Here is a 26,618-nt window from a genome sequence, read left to right as displayed (position 1 = left end):
TTTTTTTTTTCTTTCTAATTTATCATTAATTATATCGTCACCATTCATCCATTTCTCTTTCACAGATGCCTTCGATTCCTTGGATCCTTTTGGCAACATCACCATCTCATGGGATTATTTATCCGACAACGGGGACACAATCGACGTAAGCATTTCTAATTTTCATTCTTCTGCCTCTTCATTCTAATAACATTGCGGGATTTCGATATTCTTAAGGAAAACACCGAGATGCGTACGCCTTTGTCTGTTAGTTACTTAGGGTTCTGTTGGTCTCTTGGTTCACTTCCAATCACTTCATGCCACGTCATCTAAGCATATCACGTTTCTCTGCAAATTCAATACGAAATACCATGCATGGGAGCAAGTGTGATTTATGGTTTACGTTGCAGGTGAGGGTATCGATATACAACTTCCAACTATTTCGTCATGTGGAGGAGCCTGGTTGGAAATTGGGATGGGCATGGAAAGGTGACGAGGTGATTTGGTCAATGCTGGGAGCAGAAGCAAAGGAGCAAGGGAATTGCACAAGATTTAGAGGACAACAGAAACCACATTGTTGCAAGAAGGAACCAGTTATCATTGATCTCATGCCTGGAACTCCCTACAACATGCAGACCGCAAATTGCTGCAAAGCTGGCATCCTTACATCCCTTAAACAAGATCCTACAAAACTCGGTGCCACCTTCCAAATGAATTATGTAAAACCATCACTCTCCGATTCAGCTCCCGCTTTTACCATGCCAGAAAATTTCACCCTTGGAATTCCTGGCTATAGCTGTGGGACACCATTTCAAGTCCCGCCAACCATGTTTACCAAAGACGGACACAGATGGCAACAAGTCTTGGGTCTCTACTTATGTTTCTCAGAACATGGACAAAACAATCCTTATTTTTGTTTGAATTATTAATTACATGTCTGCTGCTTTATTATGTCTTGTTTTTCTTTTTGCTTGCAGAGACTTGGAATGTGACTTGTATTTACTCCCAGTTTCTAGCATCACCTGCTCCAAAATGTTGCGTCTCTCTGTCTGCATTCTACAACAGTACTATCGTTCCTTGTCCCACATGCAGTTGTAATTGCCAAGGACTACCAGGAGCGACTTGTGTTGAGTAATTAATTCTTCTCATCTTGAGTTTTTCAATGATTGAAAGCTGTTTTTTTCTGCTTCTATAGCTTGTAATAACTTGGAAATTTTCAGTTCTGATAAGACTTCAATGTTGCAACTGCCACAACCGAATCGCGGAGAAGCAGCAGCACCGGTGATCAGGTGTTCACATCACATGTGCCCCATTCGTATTCACTGGCATGTGAAACAAAGTTACAAAGAGCATTGGCGGGTGAAGATCACGATCACAAACATGAACTTTGCGAAAAACTATTCCCAATGGAATTTGGTGGTGCTGCACCCTAACTTGGGAAACGTAACTCAGGTGTTCAGTTTCAACTACGAAGCTCTAACAGTTCATGGAAAATTGAGGGACATAGGGATGTTTTGGGGGCTGGCGTATTACAATGACATGTTGCTTACACACGGAGAGAATGGGAATGTGCAAACAGAGGTGTTACTACATAAAGATCGAGGAAAGTTCAGCTTCAGAGAAGGGTGGAGTTTTCCTAGAAAAGTTTCATTCAATGGCGATGAATGTGTGATGCCATCTCCTGATGCATATCCTAGACTTCCCAACGCAGCTCATGTTGCCATAACAAGCCTTAACACAATTTTCTTTTCACTGTTACTCATACTCTTATAGAAGGTTAGAAGGAAGGATTACTTTGAATATCTCAGTTTAGTGTCACACCACATTTGTAGTTATTCTTTCAGTTCTTTTTACTAAAACGACTGCCATTTTCTTTTTTCTTTTTTATTTGTTACAATCTTTTTTTTTTTTTATTTATCAGTGACGTGAGTAAATTTAATATTATATATTGTCCATTTTTTTAGAACTTTTAAAATTTAAAATCTTAATGACTCCTATATATATAAAAAAGCTTGAGCGATCATGGCATTAACATAATAAAAAAATGGAAAAAGTTTTTTAATAACATTTTTTTATAATTTTTTGACAATATATATAGGACAGTTTGTGATTGATCCGTTTAAAATATTTTTTTAAAATAAATTCAAATAAAATTAATAAAATTATGACACATATTCTATTGTAAAAAAATTATTAAAAAGGAGTTGTAATTGTCCTAAAAAATACAATAACAACAAAGTAAGCATTGTAATAATAATAATAATAAAAACACTCGTTAACCTTGCGAATTGAATGAACGATATTATTCCAATTTTAAGTTTGACTAGCTCTAATTGGATATGGGTAGTATATATTTTAACAGTTATTTTTAATTTTAAGATAATATTATTTTTTATCATTTATATTATTAAATGTTTATTTAGTTTATACATGTATTTGTTATAATATTTATATAATAAATAAAGGGATTCTCGCTTTTAGTATGCACTATTTTTTTTTTAATTTTATTCTTTAAATAATTATATTTTAGAACTTAAATAAATATTCATAACAAAAAAATTATCTACATGATAAAAGAGTTACCTATAATATAATTAATATATATGTATATATATATATATATATATATTATTTTATCTTTTAAATAATTATTTTTTAAGATGTAAATAACTACTCATAATAAAAATGTGTTTATATAATTAAAAACACCAACAATAAAATCATAAAAATTAAATATATAATCCAGTATTATTTTTATTTTAATAGTTAAAAATCATTTTTTAGTTCAATAGTATTTTTTATTTTAATCATAAAAACTTTGTTATGATAAAAAAAAAGTGGACATATCCTTGTGTATGTTTCGTCCTTGTATTCATTATTTTTTAAAAATTTTTAAAGTATTTTTAATTTAGTAAGTGATATAAAATTTATATTAATTCTTAGTTTTGCAACTTCCTTAAAGGTTTATATATATATATATATATATATATATATATATTTTTTTTTTTTTTTTTACTTTTTTGTATGTGACATTTATTCATTTGTCATTCAGTACATTTTATTTGATATTTATATATGATTATAATTTCTTTATATTTGATATTGGAAAAGCAAATAAGATGCATATCATTTATTATATTTGATTATTTTTTGTGTTGATAATATTTTTTCTTTTATAAAATTATTAGTTAGTATATTTGAAAAAAAAAATAAAACGTGTGAATGCATACACAAGCATAAAAATGAAGAAAAAAAATTTCATCATTAAATATGAAAATGAATTTTTATTTCAAAAGTAATAATAAATGTTTTTACCTCATCGGAAAATATTTTTCAAACTTATTCTCAAAACAAAAATGTTTTAGAACTTAGATGGTAGTCTTTGATCAGGGATCGAGTTTGTTTACCACTTCATGCCAAATGTTTCTACAACTTTATTATCTTTTAAACGGTCATTAAATGTTAATGTAATAATTTGTCTTATATTTTCCTTATTCAAACCATATAAATCGTATATACAACTCTCAAACCTTATAAAATAACATTTTTTATTAAATATAATCAAATTTAACTTTGGATTTTGAGTCGCACTAGTAGTCAACGTGATATAATTAGACGAGTCAAGGCAACAACACATGAGAACACAACATAAGTTAATGAAAATAGTTGTTCCATTAAATATCAATTAATTATCATATAATGAATAATCGATTTTAACATAAGTTTGAATTATAATATAAAAACTAAAATACCAAAAGGAAAATAAAATTTTAACCCTATTTTTTGACACTATTTTGACACTGCACTGGTTGGATGATTTCAAATTAAAAAACAAACTTTGGTTTTTTTCTTCCAAACATACTCCTATCTCAACTTTTTTAATTTGAAATCGTCCAATCACATTTTAACAAATTTACAGTATCAAAATAGTGTCAAAATGGTGTTAAAATATCATTATCAATCCCAAAATAGAGAATAGATCGAAATATCATATTTAATTTCGTAACGGTTACTTAATTTGGTTTACCATGGGTATTTTGTTCTATTTTTTTTTATTGAAATATTGTTTATGATGCTCTGACTGATAGGGATAGACTATCTGTGACTCTATTAATACATTTCTTGCACGCCTCATAATGTCAGCGAAGTGATAGCTGCTTTTTCCAATGTCAGCGAAGTGACAGAACGTGAAGAGGGGAAATGAATCGCCAACGCACTTTTGATTTTACCGTTTCTAATGTAATAATTACACATTTGAATGAGAAAGCTTAAAACGGGGTTCAGGACTCACACCATTACAAATACAAAGAGAATGAGATTGGCTTGATAATTTCATCTTCTCCTCCGCCCGAGATGTTTTTGAGTCTCTGAATCATTTCCATTATGCGGCGACCGCAAAGCTTAACACCACCGCCGGAACAGGTAAACCTTAAACCTAAGTGTCTTCGTTTCATCTTACAAAGTTTGAATCTTTAAACGAAAATGATGATTAAATGTTCTCGTCAGTGGGAGATGTTTTTGAATCTGCGACAGTGAATGTGTTTGGCATTATAAGGAGACCTCAAAGCTTACCACTGCAACAGGTAAACCCTAAACCTTACAAAGTTTGGATCTTTAACCGAAAAAGATGATTAAATGTTCTTGTCACTGGGAAATGTTTTTGAATCTGCGAATCAGAAAGTGAATGTGATTGGCATTATTGGGAGATCGCAAAGCTTACCACTGTGACAGGTAAACCCTAAACCTTAAATGTCTTCATTTCACTTTACAAAGTTTGCATCTTTAACTGAAAACGATGATTAAATGTTATCGTCACTGGGAAATGTATTTGAATCTGTGAATCAGAAAGTAAATGTGATTGACCACCGGAACAGTTAAACTCTAAACCCTTAATTTCTTCATTTCGTGTACAAAGTTAAGATCTTTTTATCTGAAAATGACGATTAAAAGTCCGTGGTTCCTGCTTCCATTTACTTTCTTGTCTCGTGAAAACGTGTTCTGAGCCGGTCTCCATTTTTTTGAGTTCATTTTCATATAATTTTTAAAACAAAGTTGGAATAGGGAAATCATTGAAATATATTAGTAATGGAATAGGTTTTCGAACTGAAAAGGTGGAACCAAGGGGAATAGGACCAAACTGTTCCATTGCTCCTGTCAAATGCTACCTTAGATTGGAGGAATATTTAATTCTCTTAACTATGTTTCACAATATTTTTTGTTCATGTTATAAATTATATTATTTTAATTTGTGAGTGGCATATTATCTACAAGTCAATTGTCCTAAAAAACTTCAAATATTTTATGTTCAGTGGATCTGATCTATTGGATGGGTTTGGTATTTCAGAATTCTCTAAGGTGTCGTGCGTACAGCCATTGGTTTTGTTGTGATGGGATTTGTTGTTTTTTTCGTCAAGCTCATCCTCGTTCCAATCAACAACTTCATAGTCGGATCTGGTTAGGTAAATTATACTCTTTCTCAATTTTGTTTTTCTCCGTTTTTTCTTTGTCCTAGTTGGACCTCTGTTTCTTATCTTCTAGTTGAAACTTGGAGACATGCTGATTTTTGGTTTTTGTTATAATTGCATTGGCAAATTTTAAAATTTTCTTAATCGATGCTTGTTTGGTTGAGTTCTTGTTCAGAAGTACAGTTGATTGTGTTGTCGTGCAGTGGTATCTTCAGAAAATATATAAAATAGTCATATTACACCAGCACTTTCAGCTGCGCTCACCTAAAAAGTGCATGATTATGTTCATGTAAAACATCCAAAAACCATAATTGTAAAAATATACCAAAGGCACGGTTTGTTTCAAATAAAATTTCCTCATTACTTATTTTCAAGCAGGGGTTTCCTCTCCATTCGAGTTCTTGGAGTTGTGTATTACCTGGAGTCTAATGTTAATCATTACGTGTGATGGTCTTCTCTCTGTGGGATTTCTTGTTTCCCCATATTTTCGAATTTCTCCTTTTATTATTTCGGTTTTCTAACCATTCTCATCGAGCTGTTTCGGTGTGAACTTTTAAAATACTAAGATTCAAAGTCAATTTTGAGAGGTCTAATTTCTTAAAAAGTTTTAAGTATTTAAAAAAGTTAAAATGCTTTTTCTGCAGGTATCACTCTCTTGTAAAGGGAACTAAATATCTCACGCGGAGGACACTCTTTCCAGCATATAAAAGTCTTGGATTTAAGCATCTCATGCGTAGGACAATTCTGCCAGCATAAAAACTCTTGGATACATTGTGTTTTTCTGTCATTGGACAAAAATACAACTAGAAGATCAAGTTCCAGACTTAAGGTTATGTTTTTCCCCTTTTAGAGTACTAAAATATCGTGTCGATTTATTGAAGAAATTTTAACATGGGTTTTGAGAGACTATGTTTTTCCCCTTTTAGAATACTAAAATAATTTGATTTTCTTGACTAATTTTATGGTTCATAACACAAGATCTCCATAGTGCTTTGAAGTCTTTAAATTTTTCTTGATAGTTCTAAGACTACTAGTTTTCCATATTCGCAATAATATGTATAATTATACCTATGTATAATTATTAAGCCTTCTTAAGGGTTGTGCTACTCGATCGAGTAATACCTAGGTTTGCACCTAGGTGTCTGTCTAGGGTTGACCCTTAATCAGAACTTTATTATAAATAGAAGAAAGTGAAAAGGATCCCTTAATTTTCTATCTACAGAAATAGAAGAACGTGAAAGGGATCAATAAATCTACAACAAATATTTTATCGTATCAATCTCAACATGTTATTAGAGCAAGTTGGCGGAGTCTATTTATTCTGTCTTTCATGTTGTCGTTGGCCTTCATCACCTTCACAGCGCTAATTTTTTTTCCTGGAAACAGTAGTCCCGTTCTTTTAGTCTCATCATCTATTCTATTCTTTTTGTTGTTTTTTGGCTTTTCATTGTTGTTGACCTTTGTGGGCCACTATCTGCCGTTGTCTCCACTAGTACAGTTTAGACCGTTGACCAGGGGTTCAAGATTGCTGCGTTTAGCGATGACCTGTTATTCTAGTCTCATCCTCTGTTGTATTTTTTTTTTAGTTTTTTATCTGCTTTCCATTGTTGTTGACCTTTGTTGGCCACCGTCTGTCGTTGTCTCCCCTGTTACAGTTCAGACTGGTGACCGGTGGTTCCAGATTGCTGCGTTGAGCGATGGCCATCATAGTGAGAGTTAGTGCGAACCTTCTATACCTGCTCATCCACGTGCCACCTATTGCTATACGGATCTTAGGTGCGTGTTTGTCACTCACCATTGTGAGTCGTCTCATCGAAGCTCCACGTATTCTGATCCTTCATTGCGACGCCCATCCAAGCATCCATCACGAGTGAATTGCGGATTCGTCCGTGCGATAGCCCATTGCGACACATCAAACACTGAAAATATTGACAAATTGCAATATTTTTGCGAAACCTTATAATCAGAAATCCCCAAATCTCGTTTTTCAAGCCAATCCAGGGAGACCTCCCTCTTCGTTTCTAAAGATGGACGAAAGTAATTGTTTGGACTTGGAGGGTTTACGGGAGGAGAAAGGCGAGAAGGAATAATACCTAACTGCTTAACAGTCAGGTGGGGCGGGAGTTTGATACTGGTGAGTTCTATACCGGGGTCCTTGCACCTGGTGAAGGAGGTAAAGCACCTGGGTTCCCCAAATTCTATTCTTGATTCTTTGCTATGAATACAATTCGAATTCTTTGATTTCTTGTTGTAATTACTAAAGTGTATTTGTGTGAGGGAGAGTTAGGATTCTTGCGGTTCTGTTCGGAGGAGACACCTTGAATTGGCCGTATATGTTGTGGGTTGAAGGCGGAATTAGCAGGTAACGTACAAGAATTGATAGCGAAGCGGAAAGACATTCCAAAACCGATACGATAGATGCTTGTGCTAAACAAGTGCGTCCTAGAAATGATGCGATCGATGCTTGTGCCTATGAAACAAGTAAAAGGAGGAGTGCTCCGATGCTAGCTTTGGGTCAGTCAATAATAAAGGAGGTGACGCAGAAAGGAACGGGGAGGGTTAAAGAACATCCAATTGGTGGCGAAGGGCGAAGGGTGGCCTTTGAGGGACCTGACCTCCGACCCTTTGAATTGGATCAACATGACGAAGAAATTCTGAGGTCCATGGATGAACGAGGGCGATGTTGATCCGTTTTGAGAGTGACCTCTGTGGTGGCGTTTTCGAAAGGGATTAATTAGTCCGATGACCATTGTGGAGGAAAACGTGAGGGAGTTCGGAGTAGGTGTTTATGGATAATCTTAGCATTATTTCTGGCGGGCCTACGGGTAGTATTGTGATGCCATATGAGACCTCAGGACCCAAGGGATTTGATGTGGGTGATGAAGGTTGCACGAGATATTGAATGGACGACTGCTTGAGTGGACGACTGTCAAAACCCCCTTCATGGGGGTGGTGCTTGAAATGACCTGTCGAGAAGCAATTTAGAAAGAGCTACACCGATTGATGGATCTTTGATCTCGAGATAAGGCGATGGGAGAGAGATCTGTGAGGGGCGGAAGCTACGGTGGAGGCGATAGTTGAGTACGAAATTCAAAGAAACGTAGAGGAGACTAAGAGGGGGGGGATCCGTGCATGCAACTATTACCATTCTAGACAGGAGGAAGGTTGATGCAGACGTAAGTGTTGACGATACTGTGAGCCACAGTTTTGTCCATCAAAGGATGGTAGAGGAGCTAAAGGTTGAACATGGGGATGGTCGTAGGAAGAAAGGATGCTCGACATTGCTGGTCAACATGGGAGAGTCGAGAGCTAGGAGGCGTTGACATGATCCTCAGATTGGGTGGGTGGTTGGGGGAGATTACGCTGGATTGGGGAAAAGTCCATCATGACTTTTTAGCAAGCACGGAAGCAAGTCACCGCCAAAGTGGACTCGATGTTGTTAAGGAGAGTGATACTAATGTGCTCAAGTTTGGATTTTGGAGGGGCAATGAGGCGAAATGGGAGAATGAGGGAAAAGGGGAGACTTTTGGAGGGGCAAGGAGACACGGAAGGAGCAAAGGTGTTTTTGGAACCATATGGAACAATATGGAACAATATTTTTGGAACCCCAAGGAATGAGGAATCATAACCTAACTGCTTTCAAGTGGGGCAGGATAAAGTCTATTCCGATCCTTGCACCGGGTGATTCTTTGCTGATTTATTGTTGTGACTATTAAAGTGTTGAGGGAGAGAGTTAGGATTCTTACCTGCATCCCTTGCATCCCTATCAGTAATTCGGTTTGGATAGCTTTGAATAAAGGAGAGCCAACTCTTCCACTTTTATCGGCACGTTTCATTTTTGTCCCTCAATTAGAGGGGGAGTATGGTCATACTTAGACTTCTTAGTCCTTGAATTTTGTTGTTTACCATTGCTCACTCTCATCTTAAAGAGATCTTAAATTGAGTTGATGTAGATTGTTAGATTAATTATACCTAAGTAGATTGTTAGAATAACTATACATATGCATCATTATTAAGCTTATTTAAGGGCAGTATGCTAGTTTAGTATATGGAGTAGTACCTATGTTTGCACATAGGTGTTTATTGTAGACTCTTGATCTTCCATGCTCGTCTGTTTATAAATAGATGAAAGTGAAAGGGATCTATTAAGACCTTAAGAAAGAAATATTTTAGAGATTCAATCACTCTCGTGATACTTTACAAGCATTGGAAGCAATCAATGCATTTAAGTCATATTGCTCAAAAAGTTAAGCTGTATCTTTCATATGACTCTTTATAGAAGTTTTGTTCGTTTGGAATTATTAGGTACTTCCCCTCATTACAGAATACTAACTAGATATATTTCAAAACTCATGTATTATAAACATTTGAATCATTTTTACTAAAGATGCATAGACTTAAAATATTATTAAATAAATATTTTTTAATAGTACAAATGTTTGGGTTTTAAAAAGTATATAAAAAGGACAAATCAATAATAGGAATGATGCTCTTGAGCTTGTCAATGGATACCTTTTGTCTTGTTATTTTGTGTCAAACAAACTTTTTTGTTACTGGAAGTGGTAAAGGAAATTATCATATTTATTATTAGCCAAAAATTATTTTGGAAATTTTGGTAACTAATGCAATTCTTTGCTTTAAAGATAAAAGATGTGGTTATCTAGATGATGAGATGATTTATGATATTTTTGGAAGTAGATCATTTGGGTTTTCAAAACTTAGACTTCAATACAAAAAAAATAACATAAGAATGGTGGTAAATTTAAAAGGTTTTTCAAGAATTTTGTTGTCTTTATCTCATGAGATTTTAAAACTAAGTATAATTGTTAAATTTCTTTTCTCATAACATTTTATATTATTCTACAAGAAATTTTGTTGAGAAACTTGAAAAACTAGGTTTTTAAATGTTTTACTACAATTATGTTTATAAATTAAATTTATTTTTTGTTGACATACAAAAGAATTATGTATATTATGTTTATTTTTTTATATTGTTACATCTGTATGTATTAGATTTTATTAATTAGAACCATCTTAGCAAAGTAAAAATTGTTTTCATGAAAAATTAATATTTTTTAAGCCGTCTAAACAAGTTCTTTTCACAAGGAAGTCTTTATGCAAGTGGAACATATTTTATTTGGAACATCTTAAGAGTTTTAAAGAAAAGAAAAAAAAATCATGGTTAGTAGAAAAAGGAAGCAACTAAACATGCCTTTAGTCTTATTAGTGTTAGCTAGATACTTATACTTCTAGTAATATATTAACTATAATAACAACATAGAAGTTGATCCCAAAATAGGTTTAAAGGAAATAGCAACAAAATAGGTTTGTGAGACGATGATTGTTTAGGTAATTTTTGTAATAATGGTCGTCTGAACATTATCTACTCTATTAAAGTTGTAGGATCATTCAAGATTAAAAGTTATGATATTATTAGAAGTATTCCTACCTAACGTCTTTCTATGAATCATTGTTTTCCTCTTTTTAAAGATCTCTCATGATAGTATGAATAAAATAAGTTCCACTTGCACACAAATAAACAAGCACACTTTTTTGTGGAAATAACTATTGTGTAAATAACTATCTTTCTATTTAAGAAAATAGTCATTTTTAAATAGAACATTTTTTACTATGTTAAGAAGGTGGTTCTAATCAATAAAATCAAATGTTTGGATCCAATCACATGTAACAATGAATAAATAAGATAGACTAATGTATATTTTTTTTTTGTGTCAACTAAAAATGATATAATTTTTTATAAACATCATTGTAGTTAAACATTGAAGAACTTAGTTTTTTAGGCTTTTCAATTAGAATTCCTTTTAATTAATATAAATATTATGAAAAAAAGAAATTTACATATAGATAATGTCATAACTTAATTTTTTGATTGGGTTATCTTTTTATCTTTTACTATTTTGAAATTTCATAATAAACAATGACATTCTTGAAGAACCTTTTAGATTTGCCACCATTCTTATGTAATTTTTTTTGTGTTGAAGTCTAAGTTTTGAAAACCCAAATGATTTACTTACAAAAATATCATGTATCACTTTATCATCTAGATAATTGTATTTTTGGTCTTTGAAGCAAATAATGGTTTTAGTTACCATAATAATAATAAATGTTTTTTTTTTTTTTCATTTCTCACTTTTGGTATCATAAAAGTTTCCTTGTAGCAATGGAACAACAATGGCAAAAGATCGGCTCCCTAACAGCTTGCGTTTGACAACATCCTTAACATCATTCCTATTCTTGAATTCTTTATGAAAGAATTAATTTTGTTCTTCTATATCTTCAGAACTCGAACTTGCTCAATATTTAAGAAATATTTATTTGATAAAATATTTTAAGTCTGTGCATGCATAACTTTAATGAGAAAATTTCAAATATTTGTAAGTCTATGAACTTTGAAATATTTTTCCATAGTATTCTTAAATTTAGGAGAATATTTAATATTTTTGAAGAAAATAAACTATTGGAGACAAGTCATCTAACTTGACCTTTTTAGCACTATGACAGAAATGAATATTGCTGCCAATTACCTCACCTATTTTTCCCTTATTATAGTCGTATTTAAAGTATAGTGTATATTCTTGTATTGGTTTTATTCATGCCAATTAAAATCGTATGTTTTTTTTCTCCTTTACTTCTCGTCAAGTGAGTGTAGTCTCTCGGATAGATTTTGGAGTTGTATATTACATGTAGTTTAATGCTAATTAATACTTATGTCTCCATATTTTCTAGCAATTTAGATGATCTTTTAATATATTAGAATCGAAAATCATGAAATGTGTAATTTCTTAAGAAGTTGTAATTATTAAAAAAATTGATGTGTTTCTTTTAGGTATGACTTTGTTGTAAAGTGGTTAAAGCATCACATTTGTAGGACCATGCTTATGAATCTTGCGAATTAACTTGTATGAGTTTACGTTTGTACACCTCTTTTTACCTCACCTATACCTAGGACACACTAGAAACCTTAATTGAAGTCCTATGATCTGGAATTCATTTCTATTTTAATTGGATGATGTGCCGATACTTAAACACCTTCACTGAAACACTTGAGAGAAAGAGATTTAAACACTATCTTGGTGAAATCAATTCTGGTTTAGATGTATTTTTGGATTGTTTGCTATTTGATTTTATTGATATGGGTGTTTTTTGAAACTTAGATTAGATCATTCTTGTCTTTTACAGTTTTGAACTAGGAATATAGATTGTTTTTTCTATGCCAAATTGTGAGCAGATTTTTGAGTGCAGTTTTGGTTAGTTAGTCTGTTTTCTTTGTTCTTTTTCTTTGAGGTTTCCCCAACAGGACAAATGCTTAAGTGTAGGGGTTTTATGAGTCTCTAATTGTTCATATTTTTATAAGGTAATTGTATCTCCTTGGGTTGTGGAAAATGATGTTTTGACTGATGATTTAATTGGTATGACATGCCAAGAATTTTAAAGTTTGTATTGGATAAAACGTTTTCTTTTTCTATAAAAACAACACTTGGGGAGCATTAAGTAAGTGATGTAAAATCAGATGGAGCACAATATATGGGTAGTGGAATAGGTTATTCAAACTGAACTTAAAAGTTAGCTAATGAGAATTTTTATTCCACTAAAAGGGTTAGGACTAAACTGTTCCATTGTCTGCGGCAATTGCTACCTTAGATTGGAGTAATATTTATTTCTGTTAATTCTATGTTTTACAATATTGTATATTTATCGTATAAATTGTATTATTTTAATTTGTGAGTGGCCTAACATAAATTTTATTTGTTTTCTGAATTGGAACAACTGGAGCCTTTGGAGAGAGGTGCTGAGAAGAGTGACTTCCACCTTCTAAGCATTGGTAAAGGAGTCACGTTTGTTGATATTGTTCTTAAATTGCATGTTGGCCGATTGCAGGTATTTCATACTTTACACTTAGTCTTTGATCTTTGAATGTTCACTTAGATTTGTGATCTTCTTATGGGATGAGACTAAGTTTGTTGTTACAGCAGTCAATCAGTGTGACATCTGTTATTGCTTTAATCGGTGTTCTCTGTCTTTGAGCATGACTGTGTTATTACTTATTCTTATATTTATTTGTCTGTTTATTTGTTCTAGTACTTGGAGTATATGAATAAAGAGGATCTGTTTTGAGAAGAAACAAGTGACACATTCAATCAAGATGACAAATTGTTTTGCAATACTTTGAACTTCCATTCGATGACTCTCAAGAACTCCAAAGGGATGGAACTGTCTTTGTTTTTTACCTGCATAGGTGCAAATGCTAGAGAGGGAACGTCCCATTATTTTCTGTAATTATTCAAAATTGAAGTTGCAGTTATCACCAACTTAGAAATTCCATCCTATCAGGATAGATTGATTTTCTAGAAATGGGGCTATCCATTCAAAAGTTTGGATAAATTGTGCAAGTCTTGTTAGACCTGACTTTGTATTGTTTAGTAGCATTGTGCTGAGTAACTAACTACTGGTTTTTTACTACCTGCACTTCGTCTACCATGAATGCCATATTTCACTTTACATTATCTCAGTTGTTACATATAGTAACGCTTCCTAAAATTCTGATATTAATATACTTACCTATTTATAATAACCTTAACTTCTTATAATGACAATGTAAATAAAATTTCAATAGAACAATTATTACTAATATTTTATTTATAGATGAGCATTGGTATAATAACAAAATCCAAAATACTAGACCATCATATGAAGGCATCGTAATAATAAAATAGTGCACTCATTTAACCTTTCGAATTAAAAAAACCACCATTATTCCTATTTTAATTTTGACTATATAGCCTTAATTGGATTCAGTCTACTATTTACTTTAACTATTTTTTAATCTTAAGATAACATTACTCTATCATTTATATGTTTCTTATTAAACTTTTTATTTGTGTATAAATATAGTTTTTTATTAAATATTGTAAATGCCCTATTCAAAACTTTCAACTTTTTCTTGAGTCATACACCAGTAGTCAACATGATTGAGTTAAAGGAGTTAAGGCAACACAAGAGAACACAAAATAAGTTAATGAAATTAATTGTTACATTAAATGCCAATTATTGATCATATTAATGAATAGTCGATTTAAACTTTTTTATTAGAAAATGACAGGAACTTTTTTGTTTCTAATATTGTCTTTTTATTATTGATTGAAATTGATTATAAACCAATAATTTTAAGGAGTCTCACTTCTAAATTTGTTAAATTATGCGTGAGTTCATTTTAGTAAAACTCGTTCTGGGATTTCTCTCTTTTAGAATTACATTTCGTATATTATTTAAAATAATCTATCTCAATAATCTCCACCTGCCCTTTTCTTATTTCTATTTGTAAAATAATTTAAAATAAAAATATAAATAGTTAAAAAAATAAATACTACAATTGAAAATTAAAAATAATTTAAATATTCAAAATATTCATGATAAATTTTAATTATTAAAAAATATTTATAATGATGATTTTAAATATATAAAATAAATATCCATCTCTTATTCAGTAGTCAAAAAATTGGTATTATTATTAAGCAATATCTTTTTCTAAAATGAATTTTAATAAACTTCAAGAGTTCAAAACTTAATATACGTATTACAATTTAAATTTAATACAACTTATGTATTCAAAATGTTTTATAATACGTTTGAATTGTAATATAAATTATATATTAAAATTATTCTTATAAATTTATTAATATAAAAATAAATATTTATCTTTTACACTACACAATTAAAAATATCATATCAAATATAAATGAAAATTAGATATTAAACTTTATTTATGTATATAAAATGTTTGTATTGGTAAGTGCATGAATATGTAATTGGTTAAAATTTTACTTGGTTATTTATTTTCTTGTGATTTCTTCATTTATAATAATCATGTTGTATGAATGGTTTAAACCTCTCTTTGGTTTCTAAGTTATGAGCGAATATTCAGTTTAGTCTTCGCTTTTAAAAATGTAAACCTTTGCTTCCTAAGTTATAAAAAATGTATTAAATGAGTCATTTTTTTTTTATCTTCATGGTCAAAATACAAAGAGCAATCTAAAGTGCTGTTATTATTAAGAAACAAGTTAGAGCAATCTAAAGATGTAGCAGTTGTTAAGAAACAACCAAAAACAGTATTTCAAGTCTTGGACTCATTTGATACATTTTTCATAACTTAGGGACTAAAGATTTACATTTTAAAAAACGGGGACTAAATTGAACATCCGCTTATAATTTAAGTCCAAAAAAAAGGTTTAAACCTATATGAATAAATGATATTATAGGTAGAAAAGATAACAACAATAAAATTGTTTAAAAGTTTTGTAAAAAAATATAATTTAACACGTAAACTCAGACACGCGGACACATACAACAAAACAAAATTTCAATTAAATAGAAAAATTGTTAAATTAACTCACATATATATCCTTTGTTTAGTTTTTCTTTTTCTCTTTCTTACTTTTGTATTATTATTATTATTATTATTATTATTATTATTATTATTATTATTATTATTATTATTATTGAAAGCAAACCCGCACTATTTTCTATAGTGCCTTGTTCATGAGAAGAAGGCATATTTTTTTTAAAAAAATTTTAATGTAAAGACATTGTTTCTCTTTTATTATGTTTCAATTTTATTTTCTTAAAGAATTCCTTCCATTTTTAAATTTCAACGACCTAAATATAAAAAAAAACAACAAATCTTTCACTAGTTAAAATACCGTGTTATGGAAAAAATAATGTAATAATTATATAATTATGTGATATATGTATAATTATATATTAAGCCTTTTTATTAGTTGTTTTAAGTATGAGGAAACTCTAAACTTAAAAACTTGTCTGTTGTGAATCCTGATAAAGAACGAGTTAACAAGAATGCTGAAGTTCATTAAAAGAGCCAAAGATCTTAATTAAAGCAGTGAAGAAAAAAATTAAATAACCATTAATGCTTCCACTTTAATCCAGAAAGTAAGATGATGGGATGAATTAGCTTTTCAAGAATCTGTTAAACAAATTAAACCACATCTTAGGATGCATCGATATATGACATAATCATGCATTAAGATGTAATTACGTGTTACATTCCACCTTCAGTTCTTCTCTATATAAGATCTCTCCCTTAACACAAAAATCACCATCGCCATGTCAAGCATCAATACCAGCAGTTTCACCAACCAAGTAGAAGAAAGCGATGAGGAAGATGTTGGGTACATGGAGTGTCGTCGCAACCATGCAGTAGCCATGGGAGGAGCTTGCTATGATGGATGCAATGAGTATATGAAACCAGACGCTGAGCGAAACTCCCAGGACAGTTTCCTCTGTGCATGTTGTGGTTGTCACCGCAACTTTCACCGCAAATACAATCCCCTGCAGCAAACTGAAACACAGAGTGATTATGTTCTTGATATAGTTCCTTTTTCAGGCACGCTTCAGGCAGAAAGGCCTACCAACAACAGCAACAGCAACCCAGAGCCATTGCAGCAAGTAAGGCCACTGAGGAGGAAGAGGACGACCTTCTCGGTGGAGCAGAAGAACCAAATGAGAAGGTTTGCTGATATTTTGGGCTGGAAACCTCACAAGGGTAACAGAGAGGAGATTCAACGTTTCTGCACTGACATGGGCATAAGCCGCAAGATCTTCGTGGTGTGGCTCAACAACAATCGTCACCGTGCAACTCAAACTTCCACCCAGACATCTCATCCATCAACCCCTTGATGCTCGCTGGATCCGTCTTGGCACTTAGCATTAAATAAGGATTTCCCATGCGTTCTTCAAAGCTTGGGATTTAGTGTTGTATGAGTGTGATCAGAATGTGTTTGTTGAGAGTTTGATCTTATGTTTTTCTTCTGTAACTTTGTTTTTGTGTTTTACCTATGCTTTTGTTTATTTTATTTGCCTATGAAGTGCCTTGACGAATTGTGATATGTTTGAAGGAAAATGTATCTTTTAATAATTGTTTTCTATAATATTTTTATAATCGTATATATTAGTCTGTTTTGAATATATCAAAAAATTATTAAAATTAATTGTTAAAATATTATGATCTATATTTCTCAAATGCATTATTATTTTCCTTCTCTTTTCAAACTTTTATTGAAAAAATATCTTTCATTTTATAAAGATGTCACAATGAGTTAAAATTTGTAATTATAAGAAAAGAGATTAAAATATTAAAATAATAGATATAAGGTATGTATAAAAAATTGTTGAGTGAGAAAATAAAACTGACTATAATAAAAACCGACGGTTTTAAAGAAATTTTCTATTCAAAATCAGGATCTAAACATCCTATTCAACTACAAAATATTATCTTGTCCCCAAAAAAACTTCAAATATTATATATCAAGTTATAAGAAATTATATGTAGCTATTTTTTAATTGACGAGATGGAAAGAAATTATATGATAATGTATTTTCATACATGATAAAATTAGTTTAATTTAATAAACTATACAATCATCTAAGTAAAAATATATTAAAATTGGCTTAAAATTTGTATATTTTTATGCAATAATATAAATAATGATTTAATTAAATAATGTGAATAGTGTATTTTCTTTATATAATAGTATAAATAATAACTATAATTATAATTATTGTGTTCACTAAAATTATTGAATTGGATAATAATTAAAATAAATCCTAATCATTTAACAGTGTACATTTACTTATATTATCAATTTAGAAATTAAGCTTTTATATCAACAATTAAATTAGGCTTGGAAAAAAATAAATCGATTTATAAACTACAAGCAATTCAACATGCGTGCTTTACTGTTTTTAATAATCTTAAAAATATTATTGAATAATTTGAATTAATATTTTTAAATTTATATATTTATATTTTGACATGGACAATATAGAGTTCCAAATTGTCATCGCAAGATCCAGCATGGCACCATGCTATTGGCCCAGTACACGTATATCTCAAACTCAAGTTTTTTTTTTTTTTTTTTTTTTTTTTTTTTTTTTTTGCGTTATATAAAATTCAATCTTCATCGCTCAGCTTTCATATTTATTCAGTTTTCAATTTAGATCCAAAAGGCAGAAGGAAAAGAGAGAGAATGGACGCCATTGATTCTGTGTTCGATCCGCTCAGAGAATTTGCCAAGGACAGTGTAAGGCTCGTCAAGCGGTGCCACAAACCCGATCGTAAAGGTCAAACCCTAACCTTAACGTTCCTCCATCTTTTTCCTTGATTCCTCTTATGTTTCCATTCTTTTTTCGACAATATTGAATTTATGTTCTGTGGATCTTGATTTATTGGATGGGTTTGGTATTTCAGAATTCTCTAAGGTTGCCGTGCGTACAGCCATTGGTTTTGTTGTGATGGGATTTGTCGGTTTTTTCGTCAAGCTCATCTTCATTCCAATCAACAACATCATAGTCGGATCTGGTTAGGTAAATTATACTCTTTCTCAATTTTGTTTTTCTCTGTTTTTTCTTTGTCCTGCTTGGATCTCTGTTTCTTATCTTGTAGTTGAAACCTGGAGACCGGTCTGATTTTTGGTTTTTGTTATAATTGCTTTGGTAGATTTTAAAATTTTCTTAATTGATGATTTTTTTGGTTGAGTTTTTATTCAGAAGTACTGTTGACCTTGTTTTCATGTTCTAGCATCTTAAAATAATTCGATATAATAAGGGTTTAATTGAATCAGGGATTTAGGGTAATAATTTGTAAAAATAATTTGAATAAGCTGTTCTTTATGGTTTCGTTTAATCGCATTAGACCTTTTTACTGCAACTATTTTTAAAACTATTTTTAAATAAACATGTATGACAATCAGGAACTTTGATTTATCAAAGAATATTCATGTGTTAGTATGCATATTTGCATGGTTTAATATATCGGGAATGTTTATATGAGATGGTGCATGATTATGTCTCAATATCCTGTCTTTGCTACCTGTTTCATTAGCTATATATATTTGTACGAGAGTATTTGATCTAAACATTGTTCAGGATTTTATTTGTTTTCTTGGAATATGTGTACTCTTTGAAACCTTCTGTTGAATGTTTAGTTTTTTATTATCGATTTAATACTGTTTTCTTTGTTAGTTAAAATGTGTCTTCAGCGAAACGTGTAAAATGAATGATAAGTAACTCTTGATTATTTCCGCAGGATGAGGGGAATTTCAATTGCTTCAGGAATCCAAGTTCTTAAACATTAAGAGGCAGAAAGAGTTCCCGTTTTGTTAGGTCATTCACTGAATTTAATTGCAGTTCTTTTGTACTTTAGTTTTGGTATTTACTTGTATCTTATCTTCTTCAGAAGCATTACAGTTTTATTCGAAATGTACAATTTTATTTTCTCTCGACCTTTGACACATCCTTCTGATTTAGGAAAAGAATGAAAGTAGTTGAGAAACTTTTCTTTTGGTTTTTATTCTTTTTTGTTAACTTCCACGCCCTCAGAAAAGAGGCTAACTTTTAGGTCTTAAAACCCAATTTATCTGTAAAATAAGTAAATAGTTGAAGATAAAAGAAAAAAAATGAGAAGGTTATAGAACCAGGAGTTTTCCTTATAATACGTGACATATATTTGTTCGAGTAAAAGTCTGGTGTTGTGTGTGATGCTTTGCCGTTTTAAAGTTGTGCCGGTGGTGCATAATGTGATCTCGTGGTTGGAAAGTGAAGATGGTGGCCTTGACCAAGCCTTCATCACTTATGCCATGGGATCACCCAAATCACGAAACTAGCCAATATCCTGTTTACACCATAACCAAGAACCGAAGCAGCGACGTATATCAAAGTCACCTTGCCTTTACCACCATGAATGAGAGTCAAGTGTGTTTTCACTCTCAGATTGATCGAAGAACAAAATATGAACAGTTGTGTCATCAATTAACGATTCGATTTAAGTGAGTATGTGATGTCGCGAGTATGGAATTCTTGATCCTCTTTAACAGGTAGACTTTGGATCTGATTCATTCCATCATTAGTTTCTAACACTGGAAATTTTCATTGCAAAGACTTAAACTGGTGTAATATTCAGATGTTAAGATAACTTTCATTTTTCTCTGAAGAAGTATGTTATACAAAAACATGGCGACGAAAGTAAATTTTTTTCAAATCTGTTCAATTCAATAAACGATAACAAAGTAAAGCTGAATCGATCTGATAGCTGCAGTATAATTTGTCTTCTTATACTCAATTATCATTTTAGTTTAGATACAATAAAGAAACAGGTAAAGACATAAACATGTCAAATCTGGGACAGTACTACTACAACACCAAGAATCCAAATCGAAGAGAACCACATAGATAAATTAAATGTTGAACATAAAAATCTAACACCACGTTGTTTAAACCAATTTTTGTTATATTTTTATTTTATTATCTCAAAGAAGTAAAGAATGGAAGTAATTAACACTAAAATATGATTTTTGACATGAATTAAACGAAAAGGAAAAAGGAAAGTTTCATGATGATATGATTCCTGCCATGAGATGCCCTTAAAGCTTTAGATAGTCACTGCCTATTGTCTACCCCGTACATAACCATCACGTTTGGCTTGGTACGAATGTTTGTGGTGCATGCCCCATTGCCCAGCCCTGCAACCTCAAAAATATAACAAAATTCCCAAACGAGTTGGATGACTAACCGTTCGCAGCGAGTCAACTCATCTGAATTTGAGTCACTCCAACGTTAACATCAGCCAAAACCTCCCTTATGGTGATAGATATCTTCCCACCTGCAACACCAACACCCTCTTCTTCTGCTATACACTGAATTCGTGTCTGAGTTTGCCAACCAATACTCATCATCGGCTTCCTCTTCCTCAACCAAACCAACCCATTATTCAAAACGCGCCTCCAAACGGGGAACCTTACTCGTTTCGCCAACCAACTTTCCATTCCGATAACAATTTCACCAGCTGAAGGACGTTCATCTTCATTTTCTGACACACAACGTGAAGCGTAGCGTAACAGGCGAGTGATTGTTTCAACCATGTAACCTGGCAGTGCCACTCTCGCATCACATATCTCTTTCAAAACTTGTTCATCCATTAACCGAACCGCCCATTCCACAACTGAAGCCGGTGTTTTGCAGGCATCGATGGCCTTTCTACCACTTATGATCTCCAACAACACAACCCCAAAACTGAAAATATCGTTTTTAGTGCTGAGTTTATCTGGGCTGGTGTAACACGGGTCCAAGTACCCCATTGTCCCAGCGGGTCGACTCACCGGATCAACCCCTCTAACCGCGAGTCCGAAATCTGCCAACTTCGCATTCCAACGTGAATCAAACAATATATTGGAGGGTTTAATGTCTCTGTGAATCACCACAGGCTTACCTTGGTGAAGAAACTGAACCGCACGAGCGATTTGCATGGCGATTTGAACGCGTGTGGGCCACGTGGGTGGGTTTTCATTGGCATGAAGCAAGTCATGAAGAGAGGCATTGGGCATGAAGTCCATCACAATGAGTTTGTGGCCGTGATCATCACCACTGGTGGTTCCCAGAAGATTAACCACGTGAGGGTTTTCGGGTAGAGAAGATAGAACACGGATTTCGTTTTCGAGTTTGGAGTTGTCGTGAAGAGATTGAAGGCCTTGCGATGGCTTCTTTACGGCGACCAACCTGAAGCTGTTATTTTCTTTGAATCGAAGAAAGCCTTTGTACACCATCCCATGGCTTCCTTTTCCTATGACCCTTCTGGGGTTGAAGTTTTCTGTTGCTTTGACAACCTCTTCATACTCAAACTCTTCCATGGTTTCTCTGAATGGTCTCTTCTCTTACAAGCCCATTTAACAAGGATGGAATATTTACTACAAAATGGAAAGAGGTACGAAAAGAAGAGAAAGAAACATGGAAATTGAGATTGTTAAAAAGTAATGTTCTTAAAAATGGTGTTAAGAATAAGATAATATCATGATGCATCATGAGCTTTTCGTAGAACCCAGGGAATAAAGGTGCTTTGGAGAGCTAAGAGAGAATCAAAATTAAGAAAAAATATGATCGGAGAATTATTGAGAAAAGTAAAAGTAAAAGAAAAAGCTAAAGAGTTTGTGACAGGATTCTGACGAAGGATACCACCATTTCCTGCTTATTGGGTCCCGTTTCTCAATTCTTTGCCTTCTTTATTTCAACTTTTCTCTCCCACTTTGCTCTGTTCTTGTTATTTATCAGACCAAAAAGCTTATGAAACACAAATCAAAGCCATACTTTAACTTCTCATCTCAAACACTTCTTATATAGAGTTAAGGCCTTCAAATATGAAAGCAACTATTTATTGTTCTTATGCTTTCTGCAAAATAGAAAGGTTAAAACATCAAATATGAGATTTGTACAAACTAGTGACTGATGGAAGATGCTGAACAGAGGATTTTAGTTATCTGATCTGGCATGGCATATATAAGGAGTGATTTTTGAAGGATGTGAAACTTTTCAAAGAGTCAGATACAGTCTTGATGGTTTATTGGGCCTAGTCCAATTTTCTTTCATTATTGCTTCCTGCACCCTAACATTTTTGGAATAAAGCTGGCAAAAGCCCATAAAATCATGAATTGTTGATTTGTAAGTATTAACAGAATGACAGTTGTGTGTAATTGGTAAAAAAATCTAAAATGTTTCCTTAAGGACCATACCTTTATGTTTTCAACTTTTAAGGATCTTTTTGTCTTTCACTTCCAACATGGCACACGTTTGGTGAGAACTGTTTTTCTCTTCTTCAGAAACAAACAAAAACGTGTAAATCATGACCTTCTTCAATCTTACAGACTGTTGCTTTTCAGTGGTACTATGTAATTGGGCCAGCAGACTTTAGCCCAAAGTGATTTGGGCCACGTTCACAATGCATTAAGACAAATTAAAAAAATATACCTTCCTCTACTTCCGACAACCACCAACCAATTAATTAATTTTGGTAGAATCCATAATTATGCATAACTTTAACCTTTTTTGAATTTGCCAATGTAGAACAAGCATGTGTGTTGGTGAGAACAAAATAAATGAACCTGAATCCTAGACTAAACTTTCAATACCTACCATATATAATACCAACTCAATTATTCTGCTAATTAAATATAATTTTGATTAGAGGCAAAATAAATTTAATTTTAGGTTTTAATTTTGATTATTTATGTTTGTTCCATGTAAGTGGGAATAAGAGAGATGAAGTGGGTTGGCCCACTTGCAAAGATGATAATTCACTTCCTTCAATTCTATAATTCGCGAGTGTTTGCCACACTCTATGCACTCGCGTCATCCTCTGCATTAATCACATCAAAATATGAATATGTATTTCATTCTCTTGAAATACACATATGCTTATATTTCTTTATCTTTTCATGATAGAATAAATAGACACCGTGATTAATTTATTAAAAGAAAAATGAAAAAAGTTTTTTTGTTATAAATGATAATATTTATCAAAATAATTAATAATATAAGAAGAGTTGAAACTAAATATGTATTTTGCATTTCTAATTTTTGACGAATACTTCGTTTTATTAGTATTATATGATTGGTAGAAATAATAACATATTCTATGAAGCATGAAAATGAAAACAATTTCAATTTGGAAAACATAAATGACAGATACATGTTATCCTTAAACTTAAAAATTGAAAGAAAAAGACAAAGTAAAAGGGTGATGCAGCAAATCTGAAATTGGATAAAATTGTAAGACATAAAAATATGAAAAATAGATACATTAAGCAAGAAGAAGATCATAGTAATAAATAAATAAATTAATTAAAAAGAAAAAAAAAGGTGACGTTGCAGAGAGCATAGCATGTATAGAGGGAGAAGACTCAAACTCTGAGAACTGAAAAGTTTCTGAATTTTGCAGCTTTAATTTTTTTTATTTGACCCTTTGTTTCCTTGGATCCATGCACATTTTCTTCACATTACTTTTACTCTTTAATTTTATTTTAAGAGTAATTAATTATATTACATTTCTATTTTTAGGTTACATTTAATAGGAATTTAACTGTAAAAATTGAGTAAAAAAATATCAATAAATCAATTTATAAGATTTTGGATTGAGGATATTTTATTAATCATTGTATATTTTATATAAGTTGTTAATGACTTATTTTTTATCTGTTAGGGTCATAACTTTTCACCTTCTGAACTTTTCTTCTACAATTGCAAAGATGTGAATAGAAAACACTGTTCAAAAACTTTAATTTAACTATTGAGACTTTAAATTAAATTTATTATATAGTTTAAAATTATATATAATATATAATATTTATTATACTAAATTAAGAATGTCGTATGTGAAGCTTCGTAGCCATGTGTATCTTCTTCCTTGTCAAAATAAAATAAAAATAATTTGTAATTAAAGTAAAAAGTTGATATAATATTTGACAACAGAGTTTATTATGAGTAATGAAAAATAATTTAAGAATCACAAGTACTTTTTTTACTAAAGAATGTTTAAATAAAGAGACTACTAGCACAAAGGAAGAAGAAACAATATTTAAATTTAATACATGCAATTATTCTTGATTTTTCCTTTTATAGAAACCTAATAATAATTAATACATTATAGATAATGGGTAAAAAAGAAATCTAACTGAAACAAAAATAAATTTGTTTAGCATATATTAGATTGATTTGTTTACTATTACTAATAACATGAATTAAAAAGTACAAAAGGGAGAAAGATTATTTTTTTGTATTAATTGTTGGTACAAAAGTGAATGATTTTGATTATCTTTTTGAATAAAAATGGTTGCATGGCTATATTTGGCAAAGCTTGATTAGCAGGAAGATGAGATTTTAAAAAAGGAAAGCAAGCAGGAACAGAAAGAAATAAAGATTGGCACTGAAATACCACTGATAGGACATAGTAAACTTATTTTTAGCAGAAGGCACAGATTTAGATAACACCTACACCACTCTTTTTCTTTTTTTTTTTTAATCATCTTCATTCAAACACACCAATTTTCTCTGACAATTTCTGCCACACCATCATTTTCAAACCACACCACTGCTATTTCATATTTCACCACTCTTTTTTTTGGAATTTCCAGCAAAATTCAACAATAAAATGGAGAAGTCTCTGTCAAGAACCCTTTTTTTTATAGGAAAGAACCAAACAAAGGTGGTGTGATGTATGAACAGTAATTTTCACTGTGACTGTCCTCAAGAAGCAGGCACTACAGTAAAACCAATACTCATTTACCAACATGCCCTTTTGTTTATTTTTTATGTATTAATTGTGATAATGGCAACTGATTTGTTGAATTTAATACTGTCATCAGAGGTTAGAGATAAAGACGAAGGTTTGGTTAGTACATTTAATTACGTGTTATCATTATCTGTACAATCTGAAATACTATAATAAGCCAAAGGGGGGTCCAGATTGGATTTTAATTTTCTTTTGTTTTTTTAAGCTCTGGCTGATTGGTGTTTTCAATATTTTTAGTTCAAGATCTCTGAATTTTGATACCAGAATAATATAGTGGCTGGAAATATAAAAAAAGTAAAACTGATAGAGACACGCATCAAGTACTGTTTCCAAGTTTGGTCACCAAAGTTGTGACAGGACAAATTTGTACACTTCATAAAAATACAACTCAAAGGGTTGCAGAATACACAAACTTTTCATCTAAATTTTTAAATCAGAATGGTACAGCTTATTTCTCCAGCTGGAGAACATTATAGAAAGTTTTCAATGCAACCAATGGAAAAACAACTAGGTAAAACTGTATCTTTACTTAGTCAAAAAAGTGTTCTTTTTTCACTGCTTTACTTTTTCTCTCCAGATGTTGGAGTTCATCGGGTTGACATGTATGTAAATATTGAAATAATATCAGGGTTATGCAATGTATAAGTATGTGGAAAGTTCAAACATTGGAAATGATTGCGTAAGGGTTCTTTCATTCTGCTTTGAACTTTTTGGATTAAGGTGAGAATCTAGTAAGTTTCATTTACTGTATTTATGAAAGGATCAAACCAATTGCACCCTATATTTATGTTAATGTTTTGACATTAGAGTAACTCACGTAATTGTATTTAGTGAAGAATTAAAAGAAAAAGAGTGGTGTAAAAGATAATCACAGACATAAGAGTGGTGGTGAATCCTGATTTCAATCATTCGTCCATTTTAAGGTGAAATGGTTTTGTTTCTTTTGAGATCATTGAGTCTATATATAGTAGGCTAAGGCATTTTAGTGATAAAGGTTCCACTTTTAGTTAGTGAATGTGACATGTGTG

General features: G+C 31.7%; 4 protein-coding genes and 1 long non-coding RNA gene across 7 annotated transcripts; 4 read left to right on the top strand and 1 right to left on the bottom strand.

Annotated features, from left to right (window-relative positions):
* Nucleotides 1-397: 397 nt before the first annotated feature.
* On the top strand, nt 398-1,833 carry LOC106775617 (COBRA-like protein 6). The gene is made up of 3 exons (XM_014662763.2): nt 398-846; nt 957-1,110; nt 1,200-1,833. Exons 1-3 carry the CDS (start codon nt 489-491, stop codon nt 1,750-1,752), a joined length of 1,065 nt encoding a protein of 354 aa, XP_014518249.2. The 5' UTR covers nt 398-488; the 3' UTR covers nt 1,753-1,833.
* A 2,258-nt stretch (nt 1,834-4,091) lies between these two features.
* Nucleotides 4,092-13,969, top strand: LOC106775712. 3 transcript variants are annotated; one of them, XR_001376825.2, is made up of 7 exons: nt 4,099-4,401; nt 4,486-4,562; nt 4,657-4,710; nt 5,324-5,438; nt 6,089-6,273; nt 13,239-13,343; nt 13,545-13,969. It is a non-coding gene; the product is annotated as an uncharacterized LOC106775712 (long non-coding RNA). The 3 variants fall into 3 exon arrangements; XR_002669940.1 differs by having other exon boundaries at nt 4,092-4,401; nt 6,108-13,343; XR_002669939.1 differs by having other exon boundaries at nt 4,092-4,401; nt 6,089-13,343.
* Nucleotides 13,970-16,560: 2,591 nt separating this feature from the next.
* Nucleotides 16,561-17,305, top strand: LOC106775003 (zinc-finger homeodomain protein 5-like). The gene has a single exon (XM_014662023.2). The coding sequence runs from the start codon at nt 16,584-16,586 to the stop codon at nt 17,154-17,156; it is 573 nt and encodes a 190-aa protein (XP_014517509.1). The 5' UTR covers nt 16,561-16,583; the 3' UTR covers nt 17,157-17,305.
* Nucleotides 17,306-18,444: 1,139 nt separating this feature from the next.
* Nucleotides 18,445-19,827, top strand: LOC106775340 (protein transport protein Sec61 subunit gamma). Its single transcript, XM_014662450.2, has 3 exons — nt 18,445-18,599; nt 18,727-18,842; nt 19,564-19,827. The coding sequence occupies exons 1-2, from the start codon at nt 18,506-18,508 to the stop codon at nt 18,840-18,842; spliced, it is 210 nt and encodes a 69-aa protein (XP_014517936.1). The 5' UTR covers nt 18,445-18,505; the 3' UTR covers nt 19,564-19,827.
* Nucleotides 19,828-20,516: 689 nt separating this feature from the next.
* On the bottom strand, nt 20,517-22,790 carry LOC106775364 (serine/threonine-protein kinase-like protein At5g23170). Its single transcript, XM_022786819.1, has one exon. The coding sequence runs from the start codon at nt 22,157-22,159 to the stop codon at nt 21,059-21,061; it is 1,101 nt and encodes a 366-aa protein (XP_022642540.1). The 5' UTR covers nt 22,160-22,790; the 3' UTR covers nt 20,517-21,058.
* Between the last annotated feature and the right edge of the window lie 3,828 nt (nt 22,791-26,618).

The sequence above is a fragment of the Vigna radiata genome, chromosome 10 (assembly GCF_000741045.1).
Source record: "Vigna radiata var. radiata cultivar VC1973A chromosome 10, Vradiata_ver6, whole genome shotgun sequence".
Lineage (NCBI taxonomy): Eukaryota > Viridiplantae > Streptophyta > Magnoliopsida > Fabales > Fabaceae > Vigna > Vigna radiata.
The sequence above is the reverse complement of the archived record's forward strand: the minus strand, read 5'-3'. Positions and strand labels throughout refer to the sequence as shown.